The 18539-nt window shown below is 40.8% G+C and overlaps 1 protein-coding gene across 4 annotated transcripts in view; it reads left to right on the top strand.

Moving 5' to 3' along the window:
• The window catches only part of SP100 (SP100 nuclear antigen), a 129082-nt gene extending 112460 nt beyond the window's left edge, over nucleotides 1-16622 (top strand). For 3 of the 4 annotated variants that reach the window (XM_054548485.2, XM_054548488.2, XM_063712403.1), the window contains 5 exons: nucleotides 10216-10331; nucleotides 11824-11944; nucleotides 12278-12349; nucleotides 12890-13033; nucleotides 13839-16622. In XM_054548485.2, the coding sequence (XP_054404460.1) occupies nucleotides 10216-10331; nucleotides 11824-11944; nucleotides 12278-12349; nucleotides 12890-13033; nucleotides 13839-13949 (564 nt within the window). In that variant the 3' untranslated portion in view covers nucleotides 13950-16622. 4 annotated transcript variants of the gene reach the window in all.
• Nucleotides 16623-18539: the final 1917 nt, after the last annotated feature.

An 18539-nucleotide genomic window follows, 5' to 3' on the forward strand; every position in this document is an offset into this window, starting at 1 on the left:
ACCATTCCTTCTGAAACTATTTCAATCAGTAGAAAAAGAGGGAATCCTCCTTAACTTATTTGATGAGGCTAGCATCATCCTGATACCAAAGGCTGGTAGAGACACAACAAAAAAAGAGAATTTTGGGCCAATATCCCTGATGAACATCAATGCAAAACTCCTCAATAAAATACTGGTAAACCAAATCCAGCAACACATCAAAAAGCTTATCCACCACGATCAAGTCACCTTCATCCCTGGGATTCAAGGCTGGTTCAACATACGCAAATCAATAAACGTAACCCATCACATAAACAGAATCAATGACAAAAACCACATGATTATCTCAATAGATGCAGAAAAGGCCTTTGACAAAATTCAACAGCCTTTCATGCTAAAAACTCTCTCAATAAACTAGGTATTGATGGAATGTATCTCAAAATAATAAGAGCTATTTATGACAAACCCACAGCCAATATCATGCTGAATGGGCAAAAACTGGAAGCATTCCCTTTGAAAACTGGCACAAGACAGGGATGCCCTCTCTCACCACTGCTATTCAACATAGCATTGGAAGTTCTGGCTAGGGCAGTCAGGCAAGAGAAAGAAATAAACGGCATTCATTTAGGAAAAGAGGAAGTCAAATTGTCTCTGTTTGCAGATGGCATGATTGTATATTTAGAAAATCCCATCGTCTCAGCCGAAAATCTCCTTAAGCTGATAAGCAACTTTAGCAAAGTCTCAGGATACAAAATCAATGTGCAAAAATCACAAGCATTCTTATACACCAATAACAGACAAACAGAGAGCCAAATCATGAGTGAACTCCCATTCACAATTACTACAAAGAGAATAAAATACCTAGGAATCCAACTTGCAAGGGATGTGAAGGACCTCTTCAAGGAGAACTACAAACCTCTGCTCAACAAAATAAAAGAGGACACAAACAAATGGAAGAACATTCCATGCTCATGGATAGGAAGAATCAATATCATGAAAATTCCCATACTGCCCAAGGTAATTTATAGATTCATTGCTATCCCCATCAAGCTACCACTGACTTTCTTCACAGAATTGGAAATACTTAAAAGTTCATATGGAACCAAAAGAGAGCCCACATAGCCACGACAATCCTAAGCAAAAAGAACAAAGCTAGAGGCATCATGCTACCTGACTTCAAACTATAATACAAGACTACAGTAACCAAAACAGCATGGTACTGGTACCAAAACAGATATATAGACCAATGGAACAGAAAAGAGGCCTCAGAAAAAACATCACACATCTACAACCATCTGATCTTTGACAAACCTGACAAAAACAAGAAATGGGGAAAGGATTTCCTATTTAATAAATCATGCTGAGAAAACTGGCTAGCCATATGTAGAAAGCTGAAACTGGACACCTTCCTTACACCTTATACAAAAATTAACTCAACACAGATTAAAGACTTAAATGTTAGACCTAACACCATAAAAACCCTAGAAGAAAACCTAGGCAATACTATTCAGAATATAGATGTGGGCAAAGACTTCATGACTAAAACACCAAAAGCAATTGCAACAAAAGCCAAAATAGACAAATGGGATCTAATTAAACTAAAGAGCTTCTGCACAGCAAAAGAAACTATCATCGGAGTGAACAGGCAACCTGCAGAGTGGGAGAATATCTTTGCAATCTACCCATCTGACAAAGGTAATATCAAGAATCTACAAAGAACTTAAATTTACAAGAAAAAAATAACCCCATCAAAAAGTGGACAAAGGATATGAACAGACACTTTTCAAAAGAAGACATTTATGAAGCCAACAAACATATGAAAAAATGCTCATCACCACTGGTCATCAGAAAAATGCAAATGAAAACCACAATGAGATACCATCTCACGCCAGTTAGAATGGCGATCATTAAAAAGTCAGGAAACAACAGATGCTGGAGAGGATGTGGAGAAATAGGAACACTTTTACACTGTTAGCAGGAGTGTAAATTAGTTCAACCATTGTGGAAGACAGTGTGGCAATTTCTCAAGGATCTAGAGCTAGAAATACTATTTGATCCAGGGATCCCATTACTGGGTATATACCCAAAGGATTGTAAATAATGCTACTATAAAGACACATGCACACATATGTTTATTGCAGCACTATTCGCAATAGCAAAGACTTGGAACCAACCCAAATGTCCATCGATGATAGACTGGATTAAGAAAATGTGGCACATATACACCATGGAATACTATGCAGCCATAAAAAAAGGATGAGTTCGTGTCCTTTGCAGGGACATGGATGAAGCTGGAAACCATCATTCTAAGCAAACTATCACAAGGACAGAAAACCAAACACCGCATGTTCTCACTCATAGGTGGGAGTTGAACAATGAGAACACATGGACACAGGGCGGGGAACATCACACACCGGGGCCTGTTGGGGGGTTGAGGGGCTGGGGGAGGGATAGCATTAGGAGAAATGCTAAAACCAACATGGCGCACGTATACCTATGTAACAAACCTGCACATTGTGCACATGTACCGTAGAACTTAAAGTATATTAAAAAAAGACAAAATAAAAATAAATTAATTAAAAAAAAGAAATACATTGGCAGTTTGGCAGTTCTTTTTTTTAATATAATTAAGCATGAAGCCAGATGTAGTGTGGAGCCAAATTTCACATACATGCCTGCATTGCTTCACATTCTATCTGCTATTGTGCATAGATAGTACTAGCACTAAAGTACTTCCTAGTTACATACCTAAAGTGAGTTTCTAAATTGTACAAAATGTATAGTGGGTGTAGTGGACCTAAGGACATTTAATTGTGTATCAGGAACAAAATATTCATCATATGTTTTTAGGCTCTGAATAATACTATAGCCTCCAAGGTAAACTGAGTAGAAGAAAAATTGGAGGTTGGTTTCCTATTTGTTTTTGCTCCTAATTTTCATGTATTTGCTGTTTGTTCTCCTTTGGATTTTACTTATATATACATACATGAATTTATGTTTTTTAGTTTCTAATGGAAGGCTTTTATTTGGTTCTATGAATAGTCATTTTGTTTCCTATGCATTTCCAACAATTCATTATTTTCTCTATTTATCTAAACTTCCTAATCTACCTTTGTCAAGCCTCCAAAAATTAATAGAGGACACCGACCACTTAAAATTTGATGGTTTTCCTTACTTCTAACGATCTAGAGAGCTGTAAGAGCTTTAAGGTTCCTAGCAAAAAATAAATAAATAAAAGACATATAAGTTCTGAAAAGTAATAGCACTTTTTTGTTATTTGAAAAGTAGGTGAGAATAGAAATGTTTAAATGGTGTTTTTTTCCAAGGTAATTTAATTCAATTAATAATTTGAGTTAGTTTCAGATCTTTTCCTTTAATGAGGAAAAAGTGTGATATAGGTACAAAGTTTTAATGTTCAGAAAATATTGGCCTATCCTTAAGGAAATTATACTAATTGGGATTTCTCTCAAATTACTTTAGTTATCTTTACCATTATTAAAATTAAGTGACATTCACTTGGATTAAGTAGTAATAAAAAAAAAAAGATGTGAGACTAGTGAGTTTTGATCCCAAGCCTTCTATCACTGTTGAGTCTTTCATGTGTGTACTTGAAAACAAAATATCCACAAGTGTTTCACTGGTTTGAAGAGTCTAGTGGTGAAAGTTACCTAATCAGTTGTCAGTACTGTAACTGATTAGAAAGTTACCTAATCAGTTGTCAGTACTATATTACCAATCATGGAAATGTGTGCTAGTGCTCTTTTATTTTTATTTTTATTTATTTATTTATTTTGAGACGGATGCTCGCTCTTTCACCCAGTCTGGAGTGCAGTGGCGCGATCTTGGCTTACTGCAACCTCTGCCTCCTGGGTTCAAGCAACCCTCCTGCCTCAGCCTCCCCAGTAGTTGGGATTACAGGTGCCCACCACCACGCCCAGCTAATTTTTGTATTTTTAGTAGAGACAAGGTTTCATCATGTTGGCGAGGCTAGTGTCGAACGCCTAACCTTATGTGATCCACCTGCCTCGGCTTCCCAAAGTGCTGGGATTACAGGCATAAGCCACCGTGCCCGGCCTTGATGCTCTTTTAAAATAGCTAAAAAGAAATTACTGTGTGTGTGCTTAATTTCACTTTGTCCCTGTTTTGTTGCATAGTACCTAAATGAAAGGAGATTATTTATCCTCATGCTAAATTTCCAAAACTGATATTTACATTTACCATTTTTTAATGATGGAGAGAAAAGTTAATTGTCCTATTTTGATAAGTTTAAAATAGGACCAATCCCATTTTTTACACTTTTAGTCGCAGTTCTGTCACCAGAATGCTAGCAATTAGATATATGCGAGGAGTAACCTAAATACTTTAATACAATGGTTTGAAGTGCTATAGGAAGTAATAACTACTGGACACTAAATCACAGTGTTTGTGACATGTCACAGAAAATGATAGGACTTTCTGCAGCATAAATATCCTCTTAACCAATCCTTGTGCTGTTAAGTTACAAGGCTTTGACTTCTGGGTCTAAAAAAGGCACCTACTTCTGCTAAATCTTGAACATTACCCTAGTTTAAGGCTCATCTTCAGACCTGGGAGAAAATTACAGTCAAAATGAACTGCTTTCATGAGACCCTGGGCCAGAAATTAAAACTATTCAATCTGTCTAGGCCAAGGGACTGTCATGGAAGATGTGGACATGTGAGATTTAAGGGTTTTCTATAAATTAAATATTAATATCAAAAGCACACTGATACAAGGCCAGTGTCTAGGCCCGTGTGTCAGAATAACAGCATTTTCTTGGAGCATTAATCTGCTCTTTAATAGAAAATTGTAAAAGGTTTATGGAGATCTTATGTTACGATCAAACTGATTAAAATAAAAATTGTTTATAAGGTTTTAAAAATTACTTTTAATATTAATAATACACCATACAAAGGTGAAATTTGGTTTTCTCTTTTGAACAAAATTTTCATATGAGAGCTAATGAAAGATTTTTATTTACCTTTTGAATAACTACAGGGTGCAAAAAAAGGAGGAAAGAAAGACATTTAGGTGGCCTCATGCTGTCTTTATTAGGTTTCATTGTTTGGGAAACTGAGTCTACTCTCTAGAAAAGGGTAAATGTTAGCGGGTGCGGTGGCTCACGCCTGTAATCCCAGCACTTTGGGAGGCCGAGGTGGGTGGATCAGGAGGTCAGGAGATTGAGACCATCCTGGCTAACATGGTGAAACTCCATCTCTACTAAAATACAAAAAATTAGCCGGGCATGGTGGCGGGCACCTGTAGTCCCAGCTACTCGGAGGCTGAGGCAGGTGAATGGCGTGAACCCGGGAGGCGGAGGTTGCAGTGAGCTGAGATTGCGCCAGTGCACTCCAGCCTGGGTGACAGAGTGAGACTCCGTCTCAAAAAAAAAAGAAGGGTAAATGTTTTGTTTCATCTTCTTAGCTAAATCAATGACTACTTTACAGTGACCTGTGATCCTATTTTGTAATATCAAATGTCTTAAAACTTCGATATTTGACAGACTTTCCAAGAGTAAAAATTTCAAGTTCTAAATTCAGCCTTTTTGACCTCAAACTAACTTATTTGCATATTAGGTTCCCTGAAGTTCAAGAGAGACATACTAGACTTATTGACTTATTTGTTACATTAGAATTATGCAGAAAGCGTTGTCACATCTGAGGTGGTGTTTAACTTCTTTTGGGTTATATTTATATAGATGTGTTGTTAATATGTGTTCCAGGATCGTATGATTCTTACATGTTTTAATATATGCCATCAATAATAATTATGCTTATTATGTTGAATTGTTATATGTCACAGAAATAACCAAATTTCCTCATCAACTGTGTCTTCAACTATGGCTTGCTTAAGACTTTTGACATCCACTATTGTTATTTTGCATTGATTCTTCTCAAAAAGTAACTTATAATCAGCTGGGCGCAGTAGCTCATGCCTGTAATCCCAGCACTTTGGGAGGCCAAGACGGGTGGATCACAAGGTCAGGAGTTCGAGACCAGCCTGGCCAAGATGGTGAAACCCCGTCTCTACTAAAAATAAAAAAAATTAGCCGGGCATGGTGGCAGGTGCCTGTAGTCCCAGCTACTCGGGAGGCTGAGGTAGAAGAATTCCTTGAACCTGGGAGGCGGAGGTTGCAGTGAGCCGAGATCGTGCCACTGCACTCTAGCCTGGGCGACAGAGCGAGACTCCATCTCAAAAAAAAAAAAAAAAAGTAACTTAAAATCAGCTACAGTCCATGGTTTGCTTCTTTGTGGGAGTTCATGAAAAGGACTCTTGAATGTAGGTTTCTGATGACTTTGGAGGTTGTTCCATTAGATTAGAGAGAGAAAACATCCAAGAAACTAACTGAAAAACTGATACGTTCATTAAATTTACTAACCTAATATGAAGCAGAGCAGGAGTTAGTTGCCTACACTGAACAAATGGAGGCCAGAAATAATTTCTTATGGATTTTTTTTGTTTGAAACATTTCTGCCTTTAACAATTGAGAGGAGCATTACTCTTGTAAACTAAGTTTGAGGCATATTTCTCTCTGCCTAATTTCTCCAAAATTCATAAACTATTTGTGAATATTATTAATTCATGGCAATGTGTTTGCGTATGTTTAATAATGTTTTCTGCTGGGCGTGTTGGCTGACGCCTGTAATCCTAGCACTTTGGGAGTCCAAGGCAGGTGGGTCACTTGAGGTCAGGGGTTTGAGTCCAGCCTTCCAACATGGTGAAACCCCATCTCTACTAAAAATACAAGAATTAGCCAGGAGTGGTGGTGCTTGCCTGTCGTCCCAGCTACTTGGGATGCTGAGGCAGGAGGATCACTTGAACCTGGGAGGTGGAAGTTGCAGTGAACCGAGATCATGCCACTGCACTCCAGACTGGGTGACAGAGCAAGACTCCACCTCAAAAAAAAAAAAAAAAAAGTTTTCTTTTATAACAAGACACAGTTGGAGGAACTGGTCATTTTCCCAGGGCTTTGACTGAAATGGCCTTGTGAGAGGTTCCAGCAAAGCCAGTTTAACATAGCCTATATGGACAATGGTTCTTGCTGCACCTTGTGTGGGCAAATAAGCCAAGTATACGGGACTGAAGCTTATTTGGCAGGTAGGTTGGTCCTGCTGTGATTTGTCTTTAGTGGAAGTGGGAGACTGGAGAGAAAAAGAGTGTGTTTCAGAAGAAACCTATAGTATTCAGTTAACTTTTTATTTTTGGGTGGCTATGTGGGTCACCCATGGTACAGAGTTGCCCACGACACTCCTCATCAGCATGAAACAGCCAGAAAGATTGACGACCAGTTCCCCATGATTGAGGAATTGATAAACAGAAAAGGGGCACTGAAATGAACCCAATTGTCCCATAAATCTGATTTTTACAGTTTATTTTGAATAAACATAGAAATTGACCCTCTCAGTCTTAAAATTTGAGAGAGTTACATTTGTCTTATCTGAGTTCTTTCTCAGGAAACCAACCGTCAGACCTCCCACATAACATCAAGGGACTGAAACTCACCAGATCACTGTATTTGGACAATGAGATGCCAAACTCCTCACCCCTTTTGACTGCCTAACCAAAAATCTCATTCCTGTTAACCAACTCCTCCTCCTTACCACTCCCTAATTCCTGCTTCCCTGCATGTAGACACATTTCTGCTATATAAACCCCTAACTTTAGTGAGTCAGGGAGACAGATTTCAGACTGATCTCTCATCCCCTTGGCTGCAGCACCCGACTAAAGCCTTCTTCCTTGGCAATACTCATTGTCTCAGTGATTGGCTCTCTGCGTGGCAAGCAGCAGGACCTAAACTGAACCCCTGGCATTTCAAGATCATGGGTGACTTCCCTGTCTAAACAAAGTCACATTTTGATTCTTTTCATTGCAATGAGATGAGCATTTTAGGCAAGGTCAGCCTTTTGCACAACTGCAAGGAGCACTTTTCATTGTAAGAATGCCATGTAAGCTAGGCACAGTGACTCATGCCTGTAATCCTAGCACTTTGGGAGGCTGAGGCAAGAGGATCACTTGAACCCAGGAGTTTGAGACCAGCCTGGGCAACATGGCAAAACTCCACCTCCACAAAAAATACCAAAAATTAGCCAGGCATGGTGGGACACACCTGTAGTCCCAGCTACTCCAGGGGCTGAGGTAGGAGGATCACTTCAGTCCAGGAGGTTGAGGCTGCAGTGAGCTGTGATTGCACCACTGCACTCCAGCCTAGGTGACAGAGTGAGACCCTGTCTCAAAACAAAAATGCCATGCAGCTGGACTGGTACAGGACACTAATTGAGAGGGGATAGAAAAGAGGTTGCCATGCCCTCTATTTTCTTAGCCAATGCACTTTCCTAGCAAGATCTAGATCAACCCACACTGTTTCCATTTCTCTGCTGGAGGTGAGATCCTTCAGTAGTCAAACAGCTCTCATCTCTGGGGTCTTCATAACTTGTTTGATGACTAAGGGCGACCCATAGGGCCATTTCTTACAGCCCACAGCCAAGCCCTCTGTGAAGAGGAGAAGGCAACTCTTCCAGCAAGGAAATCCTCACCCCTTTTCAAAAACTTTCCCAGACAAACTTGTGGGCTGTTAATGACTCTAGTTATGACCTCCCAGCCCTTACTCATGAGAAACCACTTTGTAATGTGGGTTTTCAACCTTGGCTGCACAATGCAATCACCTGGGGATCCCCCCTACCCCCCACAAAGATTCTGATGTTATTGGTCTGAGGTGCTGCCTGAGAATTGGTGTTTCCAAAGCTCCTCTGGTGTTTTGTGTTTTTCTAGCACAAGCAAAGTTGTGAGTCACTGTAGTGCAATACAGTTCAATCACAATTGCCACAATTGTGTAGGGTCCATCAGAACCACCTGAAGGACTTCGTAGACCACAGCTGGCTGGGAACTACCCCTAGGCTTCTGATTCAGTGAGTGAGAGGCAGAGCCCAAGGTTGTACATTTCTAACAAGTTCCAGGTGCTGCTGCTGCTGCTTGTTCAGAGACCACTGCATTAGAGGCCAGAGTTCTCAACTATTGACCGCACATTAGAACCATCTGGACAACATTTAAGACATACTGATGCCTATACCCCAACCCAGGCTAACTGAATCAAAATCTCTGGTAATGGGGCTCCAGAGATTTTTTTTTAATGCTCCCAGGGGATTCTACTGTAGAGCAAGTTGAGAACCACTTCTAAACAAAAGAAAAAAATTCTTACTAAAAAGGTTAAAGAGACATACATCAAGTTTGCAGGCTTTCTAGACAATGGAACTTCAAACATAGGATTTGCCTGTGGTATTTATTCTTTCTTGGGGCCCACTTGCAGTGTACTTTATAGGATGATGGATCAGAAGCCTTGACCCAGCAGCCTAAAAATAATGGTCAGCATCGATGAGTCTCATCTGTTACAACAAAAAGGAAAAACAGTTACAAGGCCCCACTCCGGGGGAAACTCAGGCACCCCCCATGGACATGTGCCCAAGAAATGGCTCCTAATAGGCCATTCAAGTTCTGCCATTGAAAGGGAACACATGGGCAAGATATATCTTGCAGCCTAGAATTTTTTTTATATATGTGACTTTGTAGATGAAGAGAAATTACACCACCTTACATGCCAAGTTGACTAAGTCATGGGGACTCTTCCTCCAGGTTCCCAGAGCAAAAAGCCCTGTACTCCCTGCTGCCCACCTGGTCATCTTGCCCATGGTGTTTCCATCCCAGAGGTACTGCTGCAGGCCCAGAGCCCTCCAGGCAAATAACTGACATCCAGGAACTCCTCCCCAAGCCTTTTCTTCAACTCATTCTTGCTATGGCAAGAGTGTGGGTTGCAGTGATATCTCAGAAGTTTATTCCATCATATTAAATTCTCAGTAAATCACACTTAGACAAGTCAGTTTAACGGATACAAAGTAGACAGCTAGAAAAGACACTATTTCTGGGCCAGGTTTTCCCAGCTGTTTAATAAATTGCTCAAATTATCTCTAATTCATCCTATTTTTTGTCACTAGTCATCATGTCAGAATCTCTGGTTTCATAAAGAAAACTTTTCTGGCCTGACACACAGCCACTATCTACTGAACTTTGCCGCAGACCAAAATGTCTTCTGAGATCTCCACTCAGCAATCCTTAATGTTTTGAGGAGAGAAATTTACAAGTGTGCCCTTGATACATAAAAAGATCACATATTCTAGAGTCCAAGGGTCTCACTGATCCCAGTGATGTCTACATCTCCCTTTCTAGCCAGAAAACTCAAATATATGTGAGGTGTGCAACAAATGGGGACGGCTGTTCTGCTGCGACACTTGTCCAAGATCCTTTCATGAGCGCTGCCACATCCCACCCGTGGAAGCTAACAAGTGAGTAAGACATGTCCCCTTCCCTGAGCCCTTCCTTCTTGTGGTACAGCTCCTCCTGTCACTCATGAGTACTCTGCAGAGTTTCTGTACCTGGTTATGTGTTTCTTGATGAATAAGGAGCAGGCTCCTTAGTATCAGGATCCACAAGTATTATCCAGAGCTGTTGAACAGTGCTGGCAGCAGCAGATTAATGGGAAGCAAAAACTCTTCAAGTGGTTATTGAGTGCAATAGTAAGAGGTGTCAACTTCTACCTCCCCTGCTTGGCTCCCAGACCCATGCTCTCTGATGGGGTGATGCCATCATACACTGCCTGCTGGTTTAAAGCATATGCCACCTGCTGTGGGACCATCACACAGCTGGTAAAGCCAGTGCTGCAGCAGTCTATCAAGCCAACTGACTCTGGGTCACAGGTCACATGTTGAGACCTGTGAATTCTGCAAGTGTGAGTCCCCTGCTCACTTCCTTTGCTAAAAAATGTGCCTTTGGACAGAGGTGATGGTGTGCAGGATACCATGGAGATTGATAAGGTGCTCTGTGAGTGGTGTGTGGATAGAATTGTTAAGGCTGAGAGGATGATCTCTACCAGAATGTGTCTGACTCTATGAGGGCAAAGCATTGCCCTTCCACAATGGAGGAGGCTAATGTGACCCACCTGCTCCCAGGGTGTCATCTCAGGGGATCAGCATAAACCTCTGCTTTTGACCAGTTGGCCAATCTGCAGAGGCAGAAGAAAAATCAGCTTTTTGGTTGAGCCTATGTATAGCCCCTATCTCTGCACCAGAGATACAAAGTTCTTTCAAAGGAGCACTTTGTAACAGGCTCCTTGAGCAAGCACTACATGGCCAAGGGGATGCTGGCATCACTAGGATGGGTCGTTGTGCTTGCCTGATTATCAAGAGCCTCCTAGCACAGACAGCCTAGTAGAGAAGGTTGGAGAATGAATCTAGGAACAAATGGAAGATATCTGACACCTATCTGGAGATTTCCTTTTCAAGAAGTCTCTGCAGCACAGATTCTAGGTATATGATATGGCAGGGCCAAGGGAGAGGATGCCTATAGCCTGTGCTCTGTGCTTACTCAGCAAAGGTGAGAAACAAGAACTTGTTTTCTGATTTTTCTATGATCTGATTGACTCACAGAGGCCCAACACTTTGTGCTTAAGGTATTCATTTCCAATAACTGTAGCAAACAGTGCTCATTATCAAGTTCCCAGTGTCTGAGATGGAAACCCTAAGTTTTGAGGTGAATGAGATTCCGTCACGCATGGGGCACTTCACCCAACAGATGATCACCCCTACTATCGCTATGGGTGGGAGGGCATGCCTTTGGCCATTGAGTCCAAATGGGGCTCTAGTGCAGAGGCCTCCAAGAGAGAAGTTGGATACAAGGTGGAAACCACTAGGCATTCTTGAGCAGAGGACTTGAACAACTGTAGGAATGGCGGCTGATTCACAGAACCTGCCATTGCTCACTTTATGCCCCATCTCTCAGGAACCCGTGGAGTTGCATCTTCTGCAGGATAAAGACTATTCAGGAAAGATGCCCAGAAAGCCAATCAGGTCATCAGGAATCTGAAGTCCTGATGAGGCAGATGCTGCCCGAGGAGCAGTTGGTGAGTAAAAATGTGAACCTGAAGCCTCTCCTTTCTGTTCACTTGGGCAGGAGAAGCACAGTCTTACAAAGTGCTCAAGGAATGGAGCCCAAAAGCAAACTGCTGGCCTATGGTGTGCTTTGCTTCACGACCTAATGCTACAATTCATATTCCAAAGAAAAATCCCAGTCCAGAGAAACTCCCCATGCCATGTTTGTTTCAAAGAGTCCACAGGTTTGGGAGTCGTGTGTTCTCTTTGGGCACGCATATGAGCTGTTTCTCTCTAAATTGCATTTAATTTGAAATGGCCTCCATCTTTTGCATTTAATTTGAAATGGCCTCCATCTTTTGCAGAAATGTGAGTTCCTCCTCTTGAAGGTCTACTGTGATTCAAAAAGCTCCTTTTTTGCCTCAGAACCATATTATGTAAGTAACAGCCAAAAAAAAAGTGTATACTGGCATTTGTCAAATCTGTGATCTGAATCCCATGGTACAAGGTGCCATTCTATTTGCCTTGTTGATGAGTTTTTAGTTCAGGCTACTATAGAAATTTATCATAGATTAGGTGGCTTAAACAGCAGAAATGTTTTTCTCACAGTCCTGGAGGCTGCATGTCCAAGACCAGGGTGTCAGCAGGGTCCAGTTCTGGAGAGGGCTGTCTTCTAGGTGGCAGAGACAACACAGGGAGCAACACAGGGACAACACAGGGTTGCTCCCTGTGTTCTTGAGTGGCAGAAAGAGAAGGAGAGAACTCTCCGGAGTCTCTTTTATAAGAGCTCTAATCCTATTCCTGAGGGCTCCACCCTTCTTACCTCATGACCTCCCAAAGGTCCCACCTCCTAGTACCTTCACAGGGGGGTTAGGATTTTGACCTATGGATTGGGGGACCCCACAAACCTTTATTCCATAATAGTGGGAGTCTATGGCACTGGGCTGATAGCCTCATTTTGGTCTTTTACTCAACAGAACAGAGAGGGGTCTCAGGGCCCACAGAAGCCCATGTGGTTAAACAAAGTCAAGAGAAGGCTGAATGAGCAGGTGTACTCCCGAGTAGAAGGGTTTGTGCAGGACATGCGTCTCATCTTTCATAACCACAAGGAATTTTACAGGGTGAGTGGCTCTCCCTGCTTCCTTTGCTCTTTCAATTACATCACTTTAAAGTCACTTTCCCTCTCATCTTTTCATGTCAGGTAAATGTTACAATCGCCCTTATCATATGACAAGCCCATACAAGTACAAATCCTGGAAGTACCCTAAAAGCCCTGTGGTGCATGTGGAGAAAATAACAACAAACTGGAAGGTGCCATTGCAAACATGGTCCTATAACCTCAGAGTTGACTCATTCCTAGATGGTTTGTTTTCACCCATAGAGAACAGTAGGCTGCAGACTCATTTGTTTCTACTGGAAATAGAAGTGCACTTTAAAGGCATTTAAAGTGTTTCTCTTCTCTAGAGGAAGATACCAAATCAAAGGTCTCAAATGTCAAAATATTGAATTTCTTTACATCTGAATTTCCTGGCACTATTTCAGAAATTAACAAGGATTATGTCAAGGGATGAGAGTGAAGGGAAAAGGAAGACATTATTAAATGGCCTTAAACATTTCTGTACTACCATAAGGTTACTCAAAAAATGCTGTGCATAGAAATCACACAAGTAGAATTTTTAAAAGTTAAATTAATCCATAAGCTTTTGATCAGAAATTAGATTTCAGTGTAGTAGTATTTCGACTTCTCTGTCTTCCAGATAAAGATAAATAATAAAATTATCAAGGAACATAAGCAACTCTTAACTAGATTAATTCTCACGTAACATTTGGGATAACCTAAAATGAGGCTCCGGATTATCTGCAACACTGGGTGTCTCAGCTCATTGCATAATTGTTGCTATATTGTTTTTTTCTTTGCTTTTTTAGGCAGATAAATTCATCAGACTGGGAATTCAAGTACAGGACAACTTTGAGAAGAATTTCAGAAACATTTTTGCAATTCAGGAAACAAGCAAGAATATTATAATGTTTATTTAGCCGTTCTCATCTCCTCCCTTCAGATCCTCCGGCAGCTAGCTACACAATGTGCCTGTGGTCCCACTAATCTCTGACTGCTACTGTGGAAACTCCATATCACAATTCTCCAAAATTTATCATCGCCATTTTAAAACTGTCTTTTCAGCTTTCAATAAAATTCAACACCCCTTCATGTTAAAAATTCTCAATAAGCTAGGTATTGAAGGAACATATTCCAAAATAATAAGAGACATTTATGACAAACCCACAGACAACATTATACGGAATGTGCAAAAGATAGAAGCATTCCCCTTGAAAACAAGCACAAGACAAGGATTCCCTCTCTCACCACTCCTATTCAACAAAGTTTTGGAAGTCCTAGTCAGAGCAGTCAGGAAGCAGAAAAAAATAAAGGGCATCTAAATAGGCAAAGAGGAAGTCAAACTATCTCTGTTTGCAGACAACATTGATTCTATATCTAGAAAACTGCCTAGTCTCAGCCCAAAAGCTCCTTCTGCTGATAAACAATTTCAGAGAAGTTTCAGAATACAAAATCAGTACACGAAAATTACTAGCATTCCTATACACCAACAATAGCCAAGCCAAGAGCCAAATCAGGAAGGCAATCCCATTCACAATTGCCACAAAAAGAATAAAATACCTAGGAATACAGCTAATCAGGGAAGTGAGAGATTTCTACAATGAGAATTACAAAACACTGCTCAAAGAGATCGGAGATGACACAAACAAATGGAAAAACATCCCATGCTCATGGGTAGAAACAGCCAATATCATTAAAATGACCATACTGCCCAAAGCAGTTTACAGGTTCAATGTTATTCCTATCAAACCACCAATGACATTCTTCACAGAACTAGATAAAACTATTTTAAAATTCATATAGAACCAAAAAAGAGCCCAAATAGCCAAGGCAATTCTAAGCAAAAAGAACAAAGCTGAAGGCATCACATTACCCAACTTCAAACTATATTACAGGACTTCAGTAACCAAAACAGCATGGTACTGGTACCAAAAAAAAGGCACATAGACCAATGGAACAGAATGAAGAGCACAGAATAAGACCACACGCCTATGACCATCTGATCGCTGATAAAAACAAGCAATGGGAAAAAGACTCCCTATTTTATAAATGGTGCTGGGATAACTGGGATAGAAGATTGAAGCTAGACCTCTTCCTTACACCATATACAAAAATCAACTCAAGATCAATTAAAGACTTAATGTAAAATCAAAAACTATGAAAACTCTGGAAGACAACCTAGGCAATACCATCCTGGACATAGGAACAGGCAAAGATTTCATGACAAAGACAAAAGCAATTGCAACAAAAGCAAAATTTGACAAATGGGATCTAACTAAACTTAAGAGATTCTGCACAGCAAAAGAAACAATCAACAGAGTAAACAGACAACCTACAAAACGGGAGAAAATATTTGCACACTATGCATCTCACAAAGGTCTAATATCCAGCTTCTATAGGGAACTTAAACAAATTTACAAGAGAAAAAGAAACAACCCCATTAAAAAGTGGGCAAAGGACATGAAAGACACTTTTTTTTTTTTTAAGATGGAGTTTCAATCTTGTTGCCCAGGTCAGAGTGCAATGGCGTGATCTTGGCTCACCACAACCTCTGCCTCCCGGGTTCAAGCAATTCTCCTGCCTCAGCCTCCCAAGTGGCTGGGATTACAGGCGTGCACCACCTGACTAATTTTGTATTTTAGTAGAGACGGGTTTTCTCCACATTGGTCAGGCTGGTCTTGAACTCCCGACCTCAGGTGATCTACCCGCCTCGGCCTCCCAAAGTGCTGGGATTACAGGCGTCAGCCACCATGCCCGGATGAAAAGATACTTTCCAAAAGAAGATACACATGCGGCCAACAAGCATGTTTTAAAAGCTCAATATCACTGATCATTAGAGAAATGCAAATTAAAACTACAATGAGACACCACCTCACACCAGTCAAAATGCCTCTTTCTAAAAAGTCAAAAAATAACAGCTAGTAAGGTTGTGGAGAAAAGGGAACATTTATACACTATTGGTGGGAGTGTAAATTAGTTCAACCATTGTGGAAAGCAGTGTGGCAACTCCTCATAGTGCTAAAAGCAGAACTGCCATTCCACCCAGCAATCCCATTACTGGGTACATACCCAGAGGAATATAAATCATTCTACCATAAAGACACATGCATGCAGATGTTCACTGCAGCACTATTCACAATAGCAAAGATACGGAATCAACCTAAGTGCCCATCAGTAACAGACTGGATAAAGAAAATACGGTACATATACACCATGGAATAGTATGCAGCCATAAGAAACAATGAGATCATGTCTCAGGAACATGGATAGAGCTGGAGGCTATTTTCCTTAGCAAACTAATGCAGGAACAGAAAACCAAATACCACATGTTCTCACTTGTAAGTGGGAGCTAAATGATGAGAACTCATGAACACAATGAAGGGAACAACAGACACTAGGGTCTACTTGAGGGTGGAAGATGGGAAGAGGGAGAGAAGCAGAAAAAGTACCTATTGGTGATGAAGTACTCTGTATAACAAACCCCTGTGACAAGAGTTTTCCTATATAACAAACCTTCACATGTACCCCTGAACCTAAAAGTTTTTTTAATTGTAAATAAATGGATCATTATAAAGAAAATTTTAATAATAAAATTGTCTTATCAAGTTCTCTTATTGAATAATTTGGAATGAAACTTACAACTGATAACATAAAGTCTTTCTATAAAGGATATTATGTCTTCCCAATTATTCAGTTTTATATTTTTTGTTGTTGCTGTGAAAGTAATCTTTTCCCATTGAATTTTATTACTGATTATTGCCTATTACAGAAAGCACTGTTATTTATATATAATTTTGTCACTGATTACCATACTGAATACTAGATGGTATCATTTTCACCTTTTACCCAGTGGCATCAGGAAGCCTGTGGTGGCTACATAGCATCTCCAACTTTCAGTTCATGGAATCGTATTTGGTTTAGGGGATGGAAGCATTCCTCAGCTGAGCACTAGAATCTCTGACAATTCTTTTTTTTTTTTTTTTTTTTTTTGAGATGGAGTCTCACTCTGTAGCCCAGGCTGGAGTGCGGTGGCACGATCTTGGCTCACTGCAAGCTCTGCCTCCCGGGTTCATGCCATTCTCCTGCCTCAGCCTCCCGAGTAGCTGGGACTACAGGTGCCTGCCACCACAGCCGGCTAACTTTTTGTATATTTAGTAGAGACGGGGTTTCACCATGTTGGCCAGGATGGTCTCGATCTCTTGACCTCGTGATCCACCTGCCTCGGCCTCCCAAAGTGCTGGGATTACAGGCATGAGCCACGGTGGCCAGACAATTCTTGGTTCTGTTGGAAAATGATTCTGCCAGGGCACCCTGGTGTATTTGCATGTGTAAAGGAGGAAAAAATAATTTTCCCACTACCCTTCTAAGTTTCCCCTACCCAGATCCTCTGGGGCCCCTGTAACAAAAGACAGATTAACAAGAGAAAAACAGAAGTTTATTAGCATATATATATATACACACACACACACACACACACACGTATGTATATACATACGTATATGTATATACACATGTATATGCATATATGTGTGTGTGTATATATGAGAGATACTCAGAGAGATGAATAACTCTCCAAGAGGTGGCTGAGACTTCAAACTTAAATACCATCTCCAGCTAAAGACAAAGAAGATTATGGGAAAGCCAGTTATGGGGATGACCAGGAAGAGCATGATAAACAAGAGTAAAGTCTGCTGTGGAGATTTGAGGTGTCTTCTGTATTGATAAGAGTCCCTTGTGATTTAGAATCATCCTTCTCTTCCTGGGACAGAGAGGGAGACATCCTTATGAATAGAGATTTCCTTTGTAAATGTAAAGTTCCCTAACAAAGGAGTAACTTCTACTCTGTTTTTAGAGCTTCTCCTATGTCCCCTATTTCTCAAAATAATCCTTATGCCAAAGAGGCATATTCTAGGGTGGCATATTCTGGCCTCCCATACATGTCTCCACATAGACCCCAGAGACAGGGCTTAACTGCAGTTGGTCTGATCTAAGTCTTGGCAGAATACTTGTGGTCTTTCCAGAACATTTGCACAAGGGAGGCATAAGAGGAGCTGCTTGAAGGCCATTCCCCACTATCCTGCTCATATTTTGGAGGCTACCATGACATTCATCATTTCCTAAGTTCTGATGAGGTCTGAGGCTTTCTGTTTCACCCCTACTAGGGTACAGCTGCAGGCCATAAAGCTGCTAGCCACAACATGAATGTGGGCCATCACTCACGTTGCATTAGGCGTCATCCAGCCCCTTTTCTTTCAGTGCTATCCTGGGGAACAAAGGACATGGAGAGCTAGCACTTTGCTCTTTTTGTTTTTGTTGCCTGTGTAAGTGATAAACTGTCTGAATCTAAAATGTGTCAACTGTTTCTTTTTTTTTTTATGCTTTAAGTTTTAGGGTACATGTGCACAATGTGCAGGTTAGTTACATATGTATACATGTGTCATGCTAGTGTGCTACACCCATTAACTCGTCATTTAGCATTAGGTATATCTCCTAATGCTATCCCTCCCCGC

This window comes from Pongo abelii, chromosome 11 (assembly GCF_028885655.2).
Source record: "Pongo abelii isolate AG06213 chromosome 11, NHGRI_mPonAbe1-v2.0_pri, whole genome shotgun sequence".
Taxonomy (NCBI): domain Eukaryota; kingdom Metazoa; phylum Chordata; class Mammalia; order Primates; family Hominidae; genus Pongo; species Pongo abelii.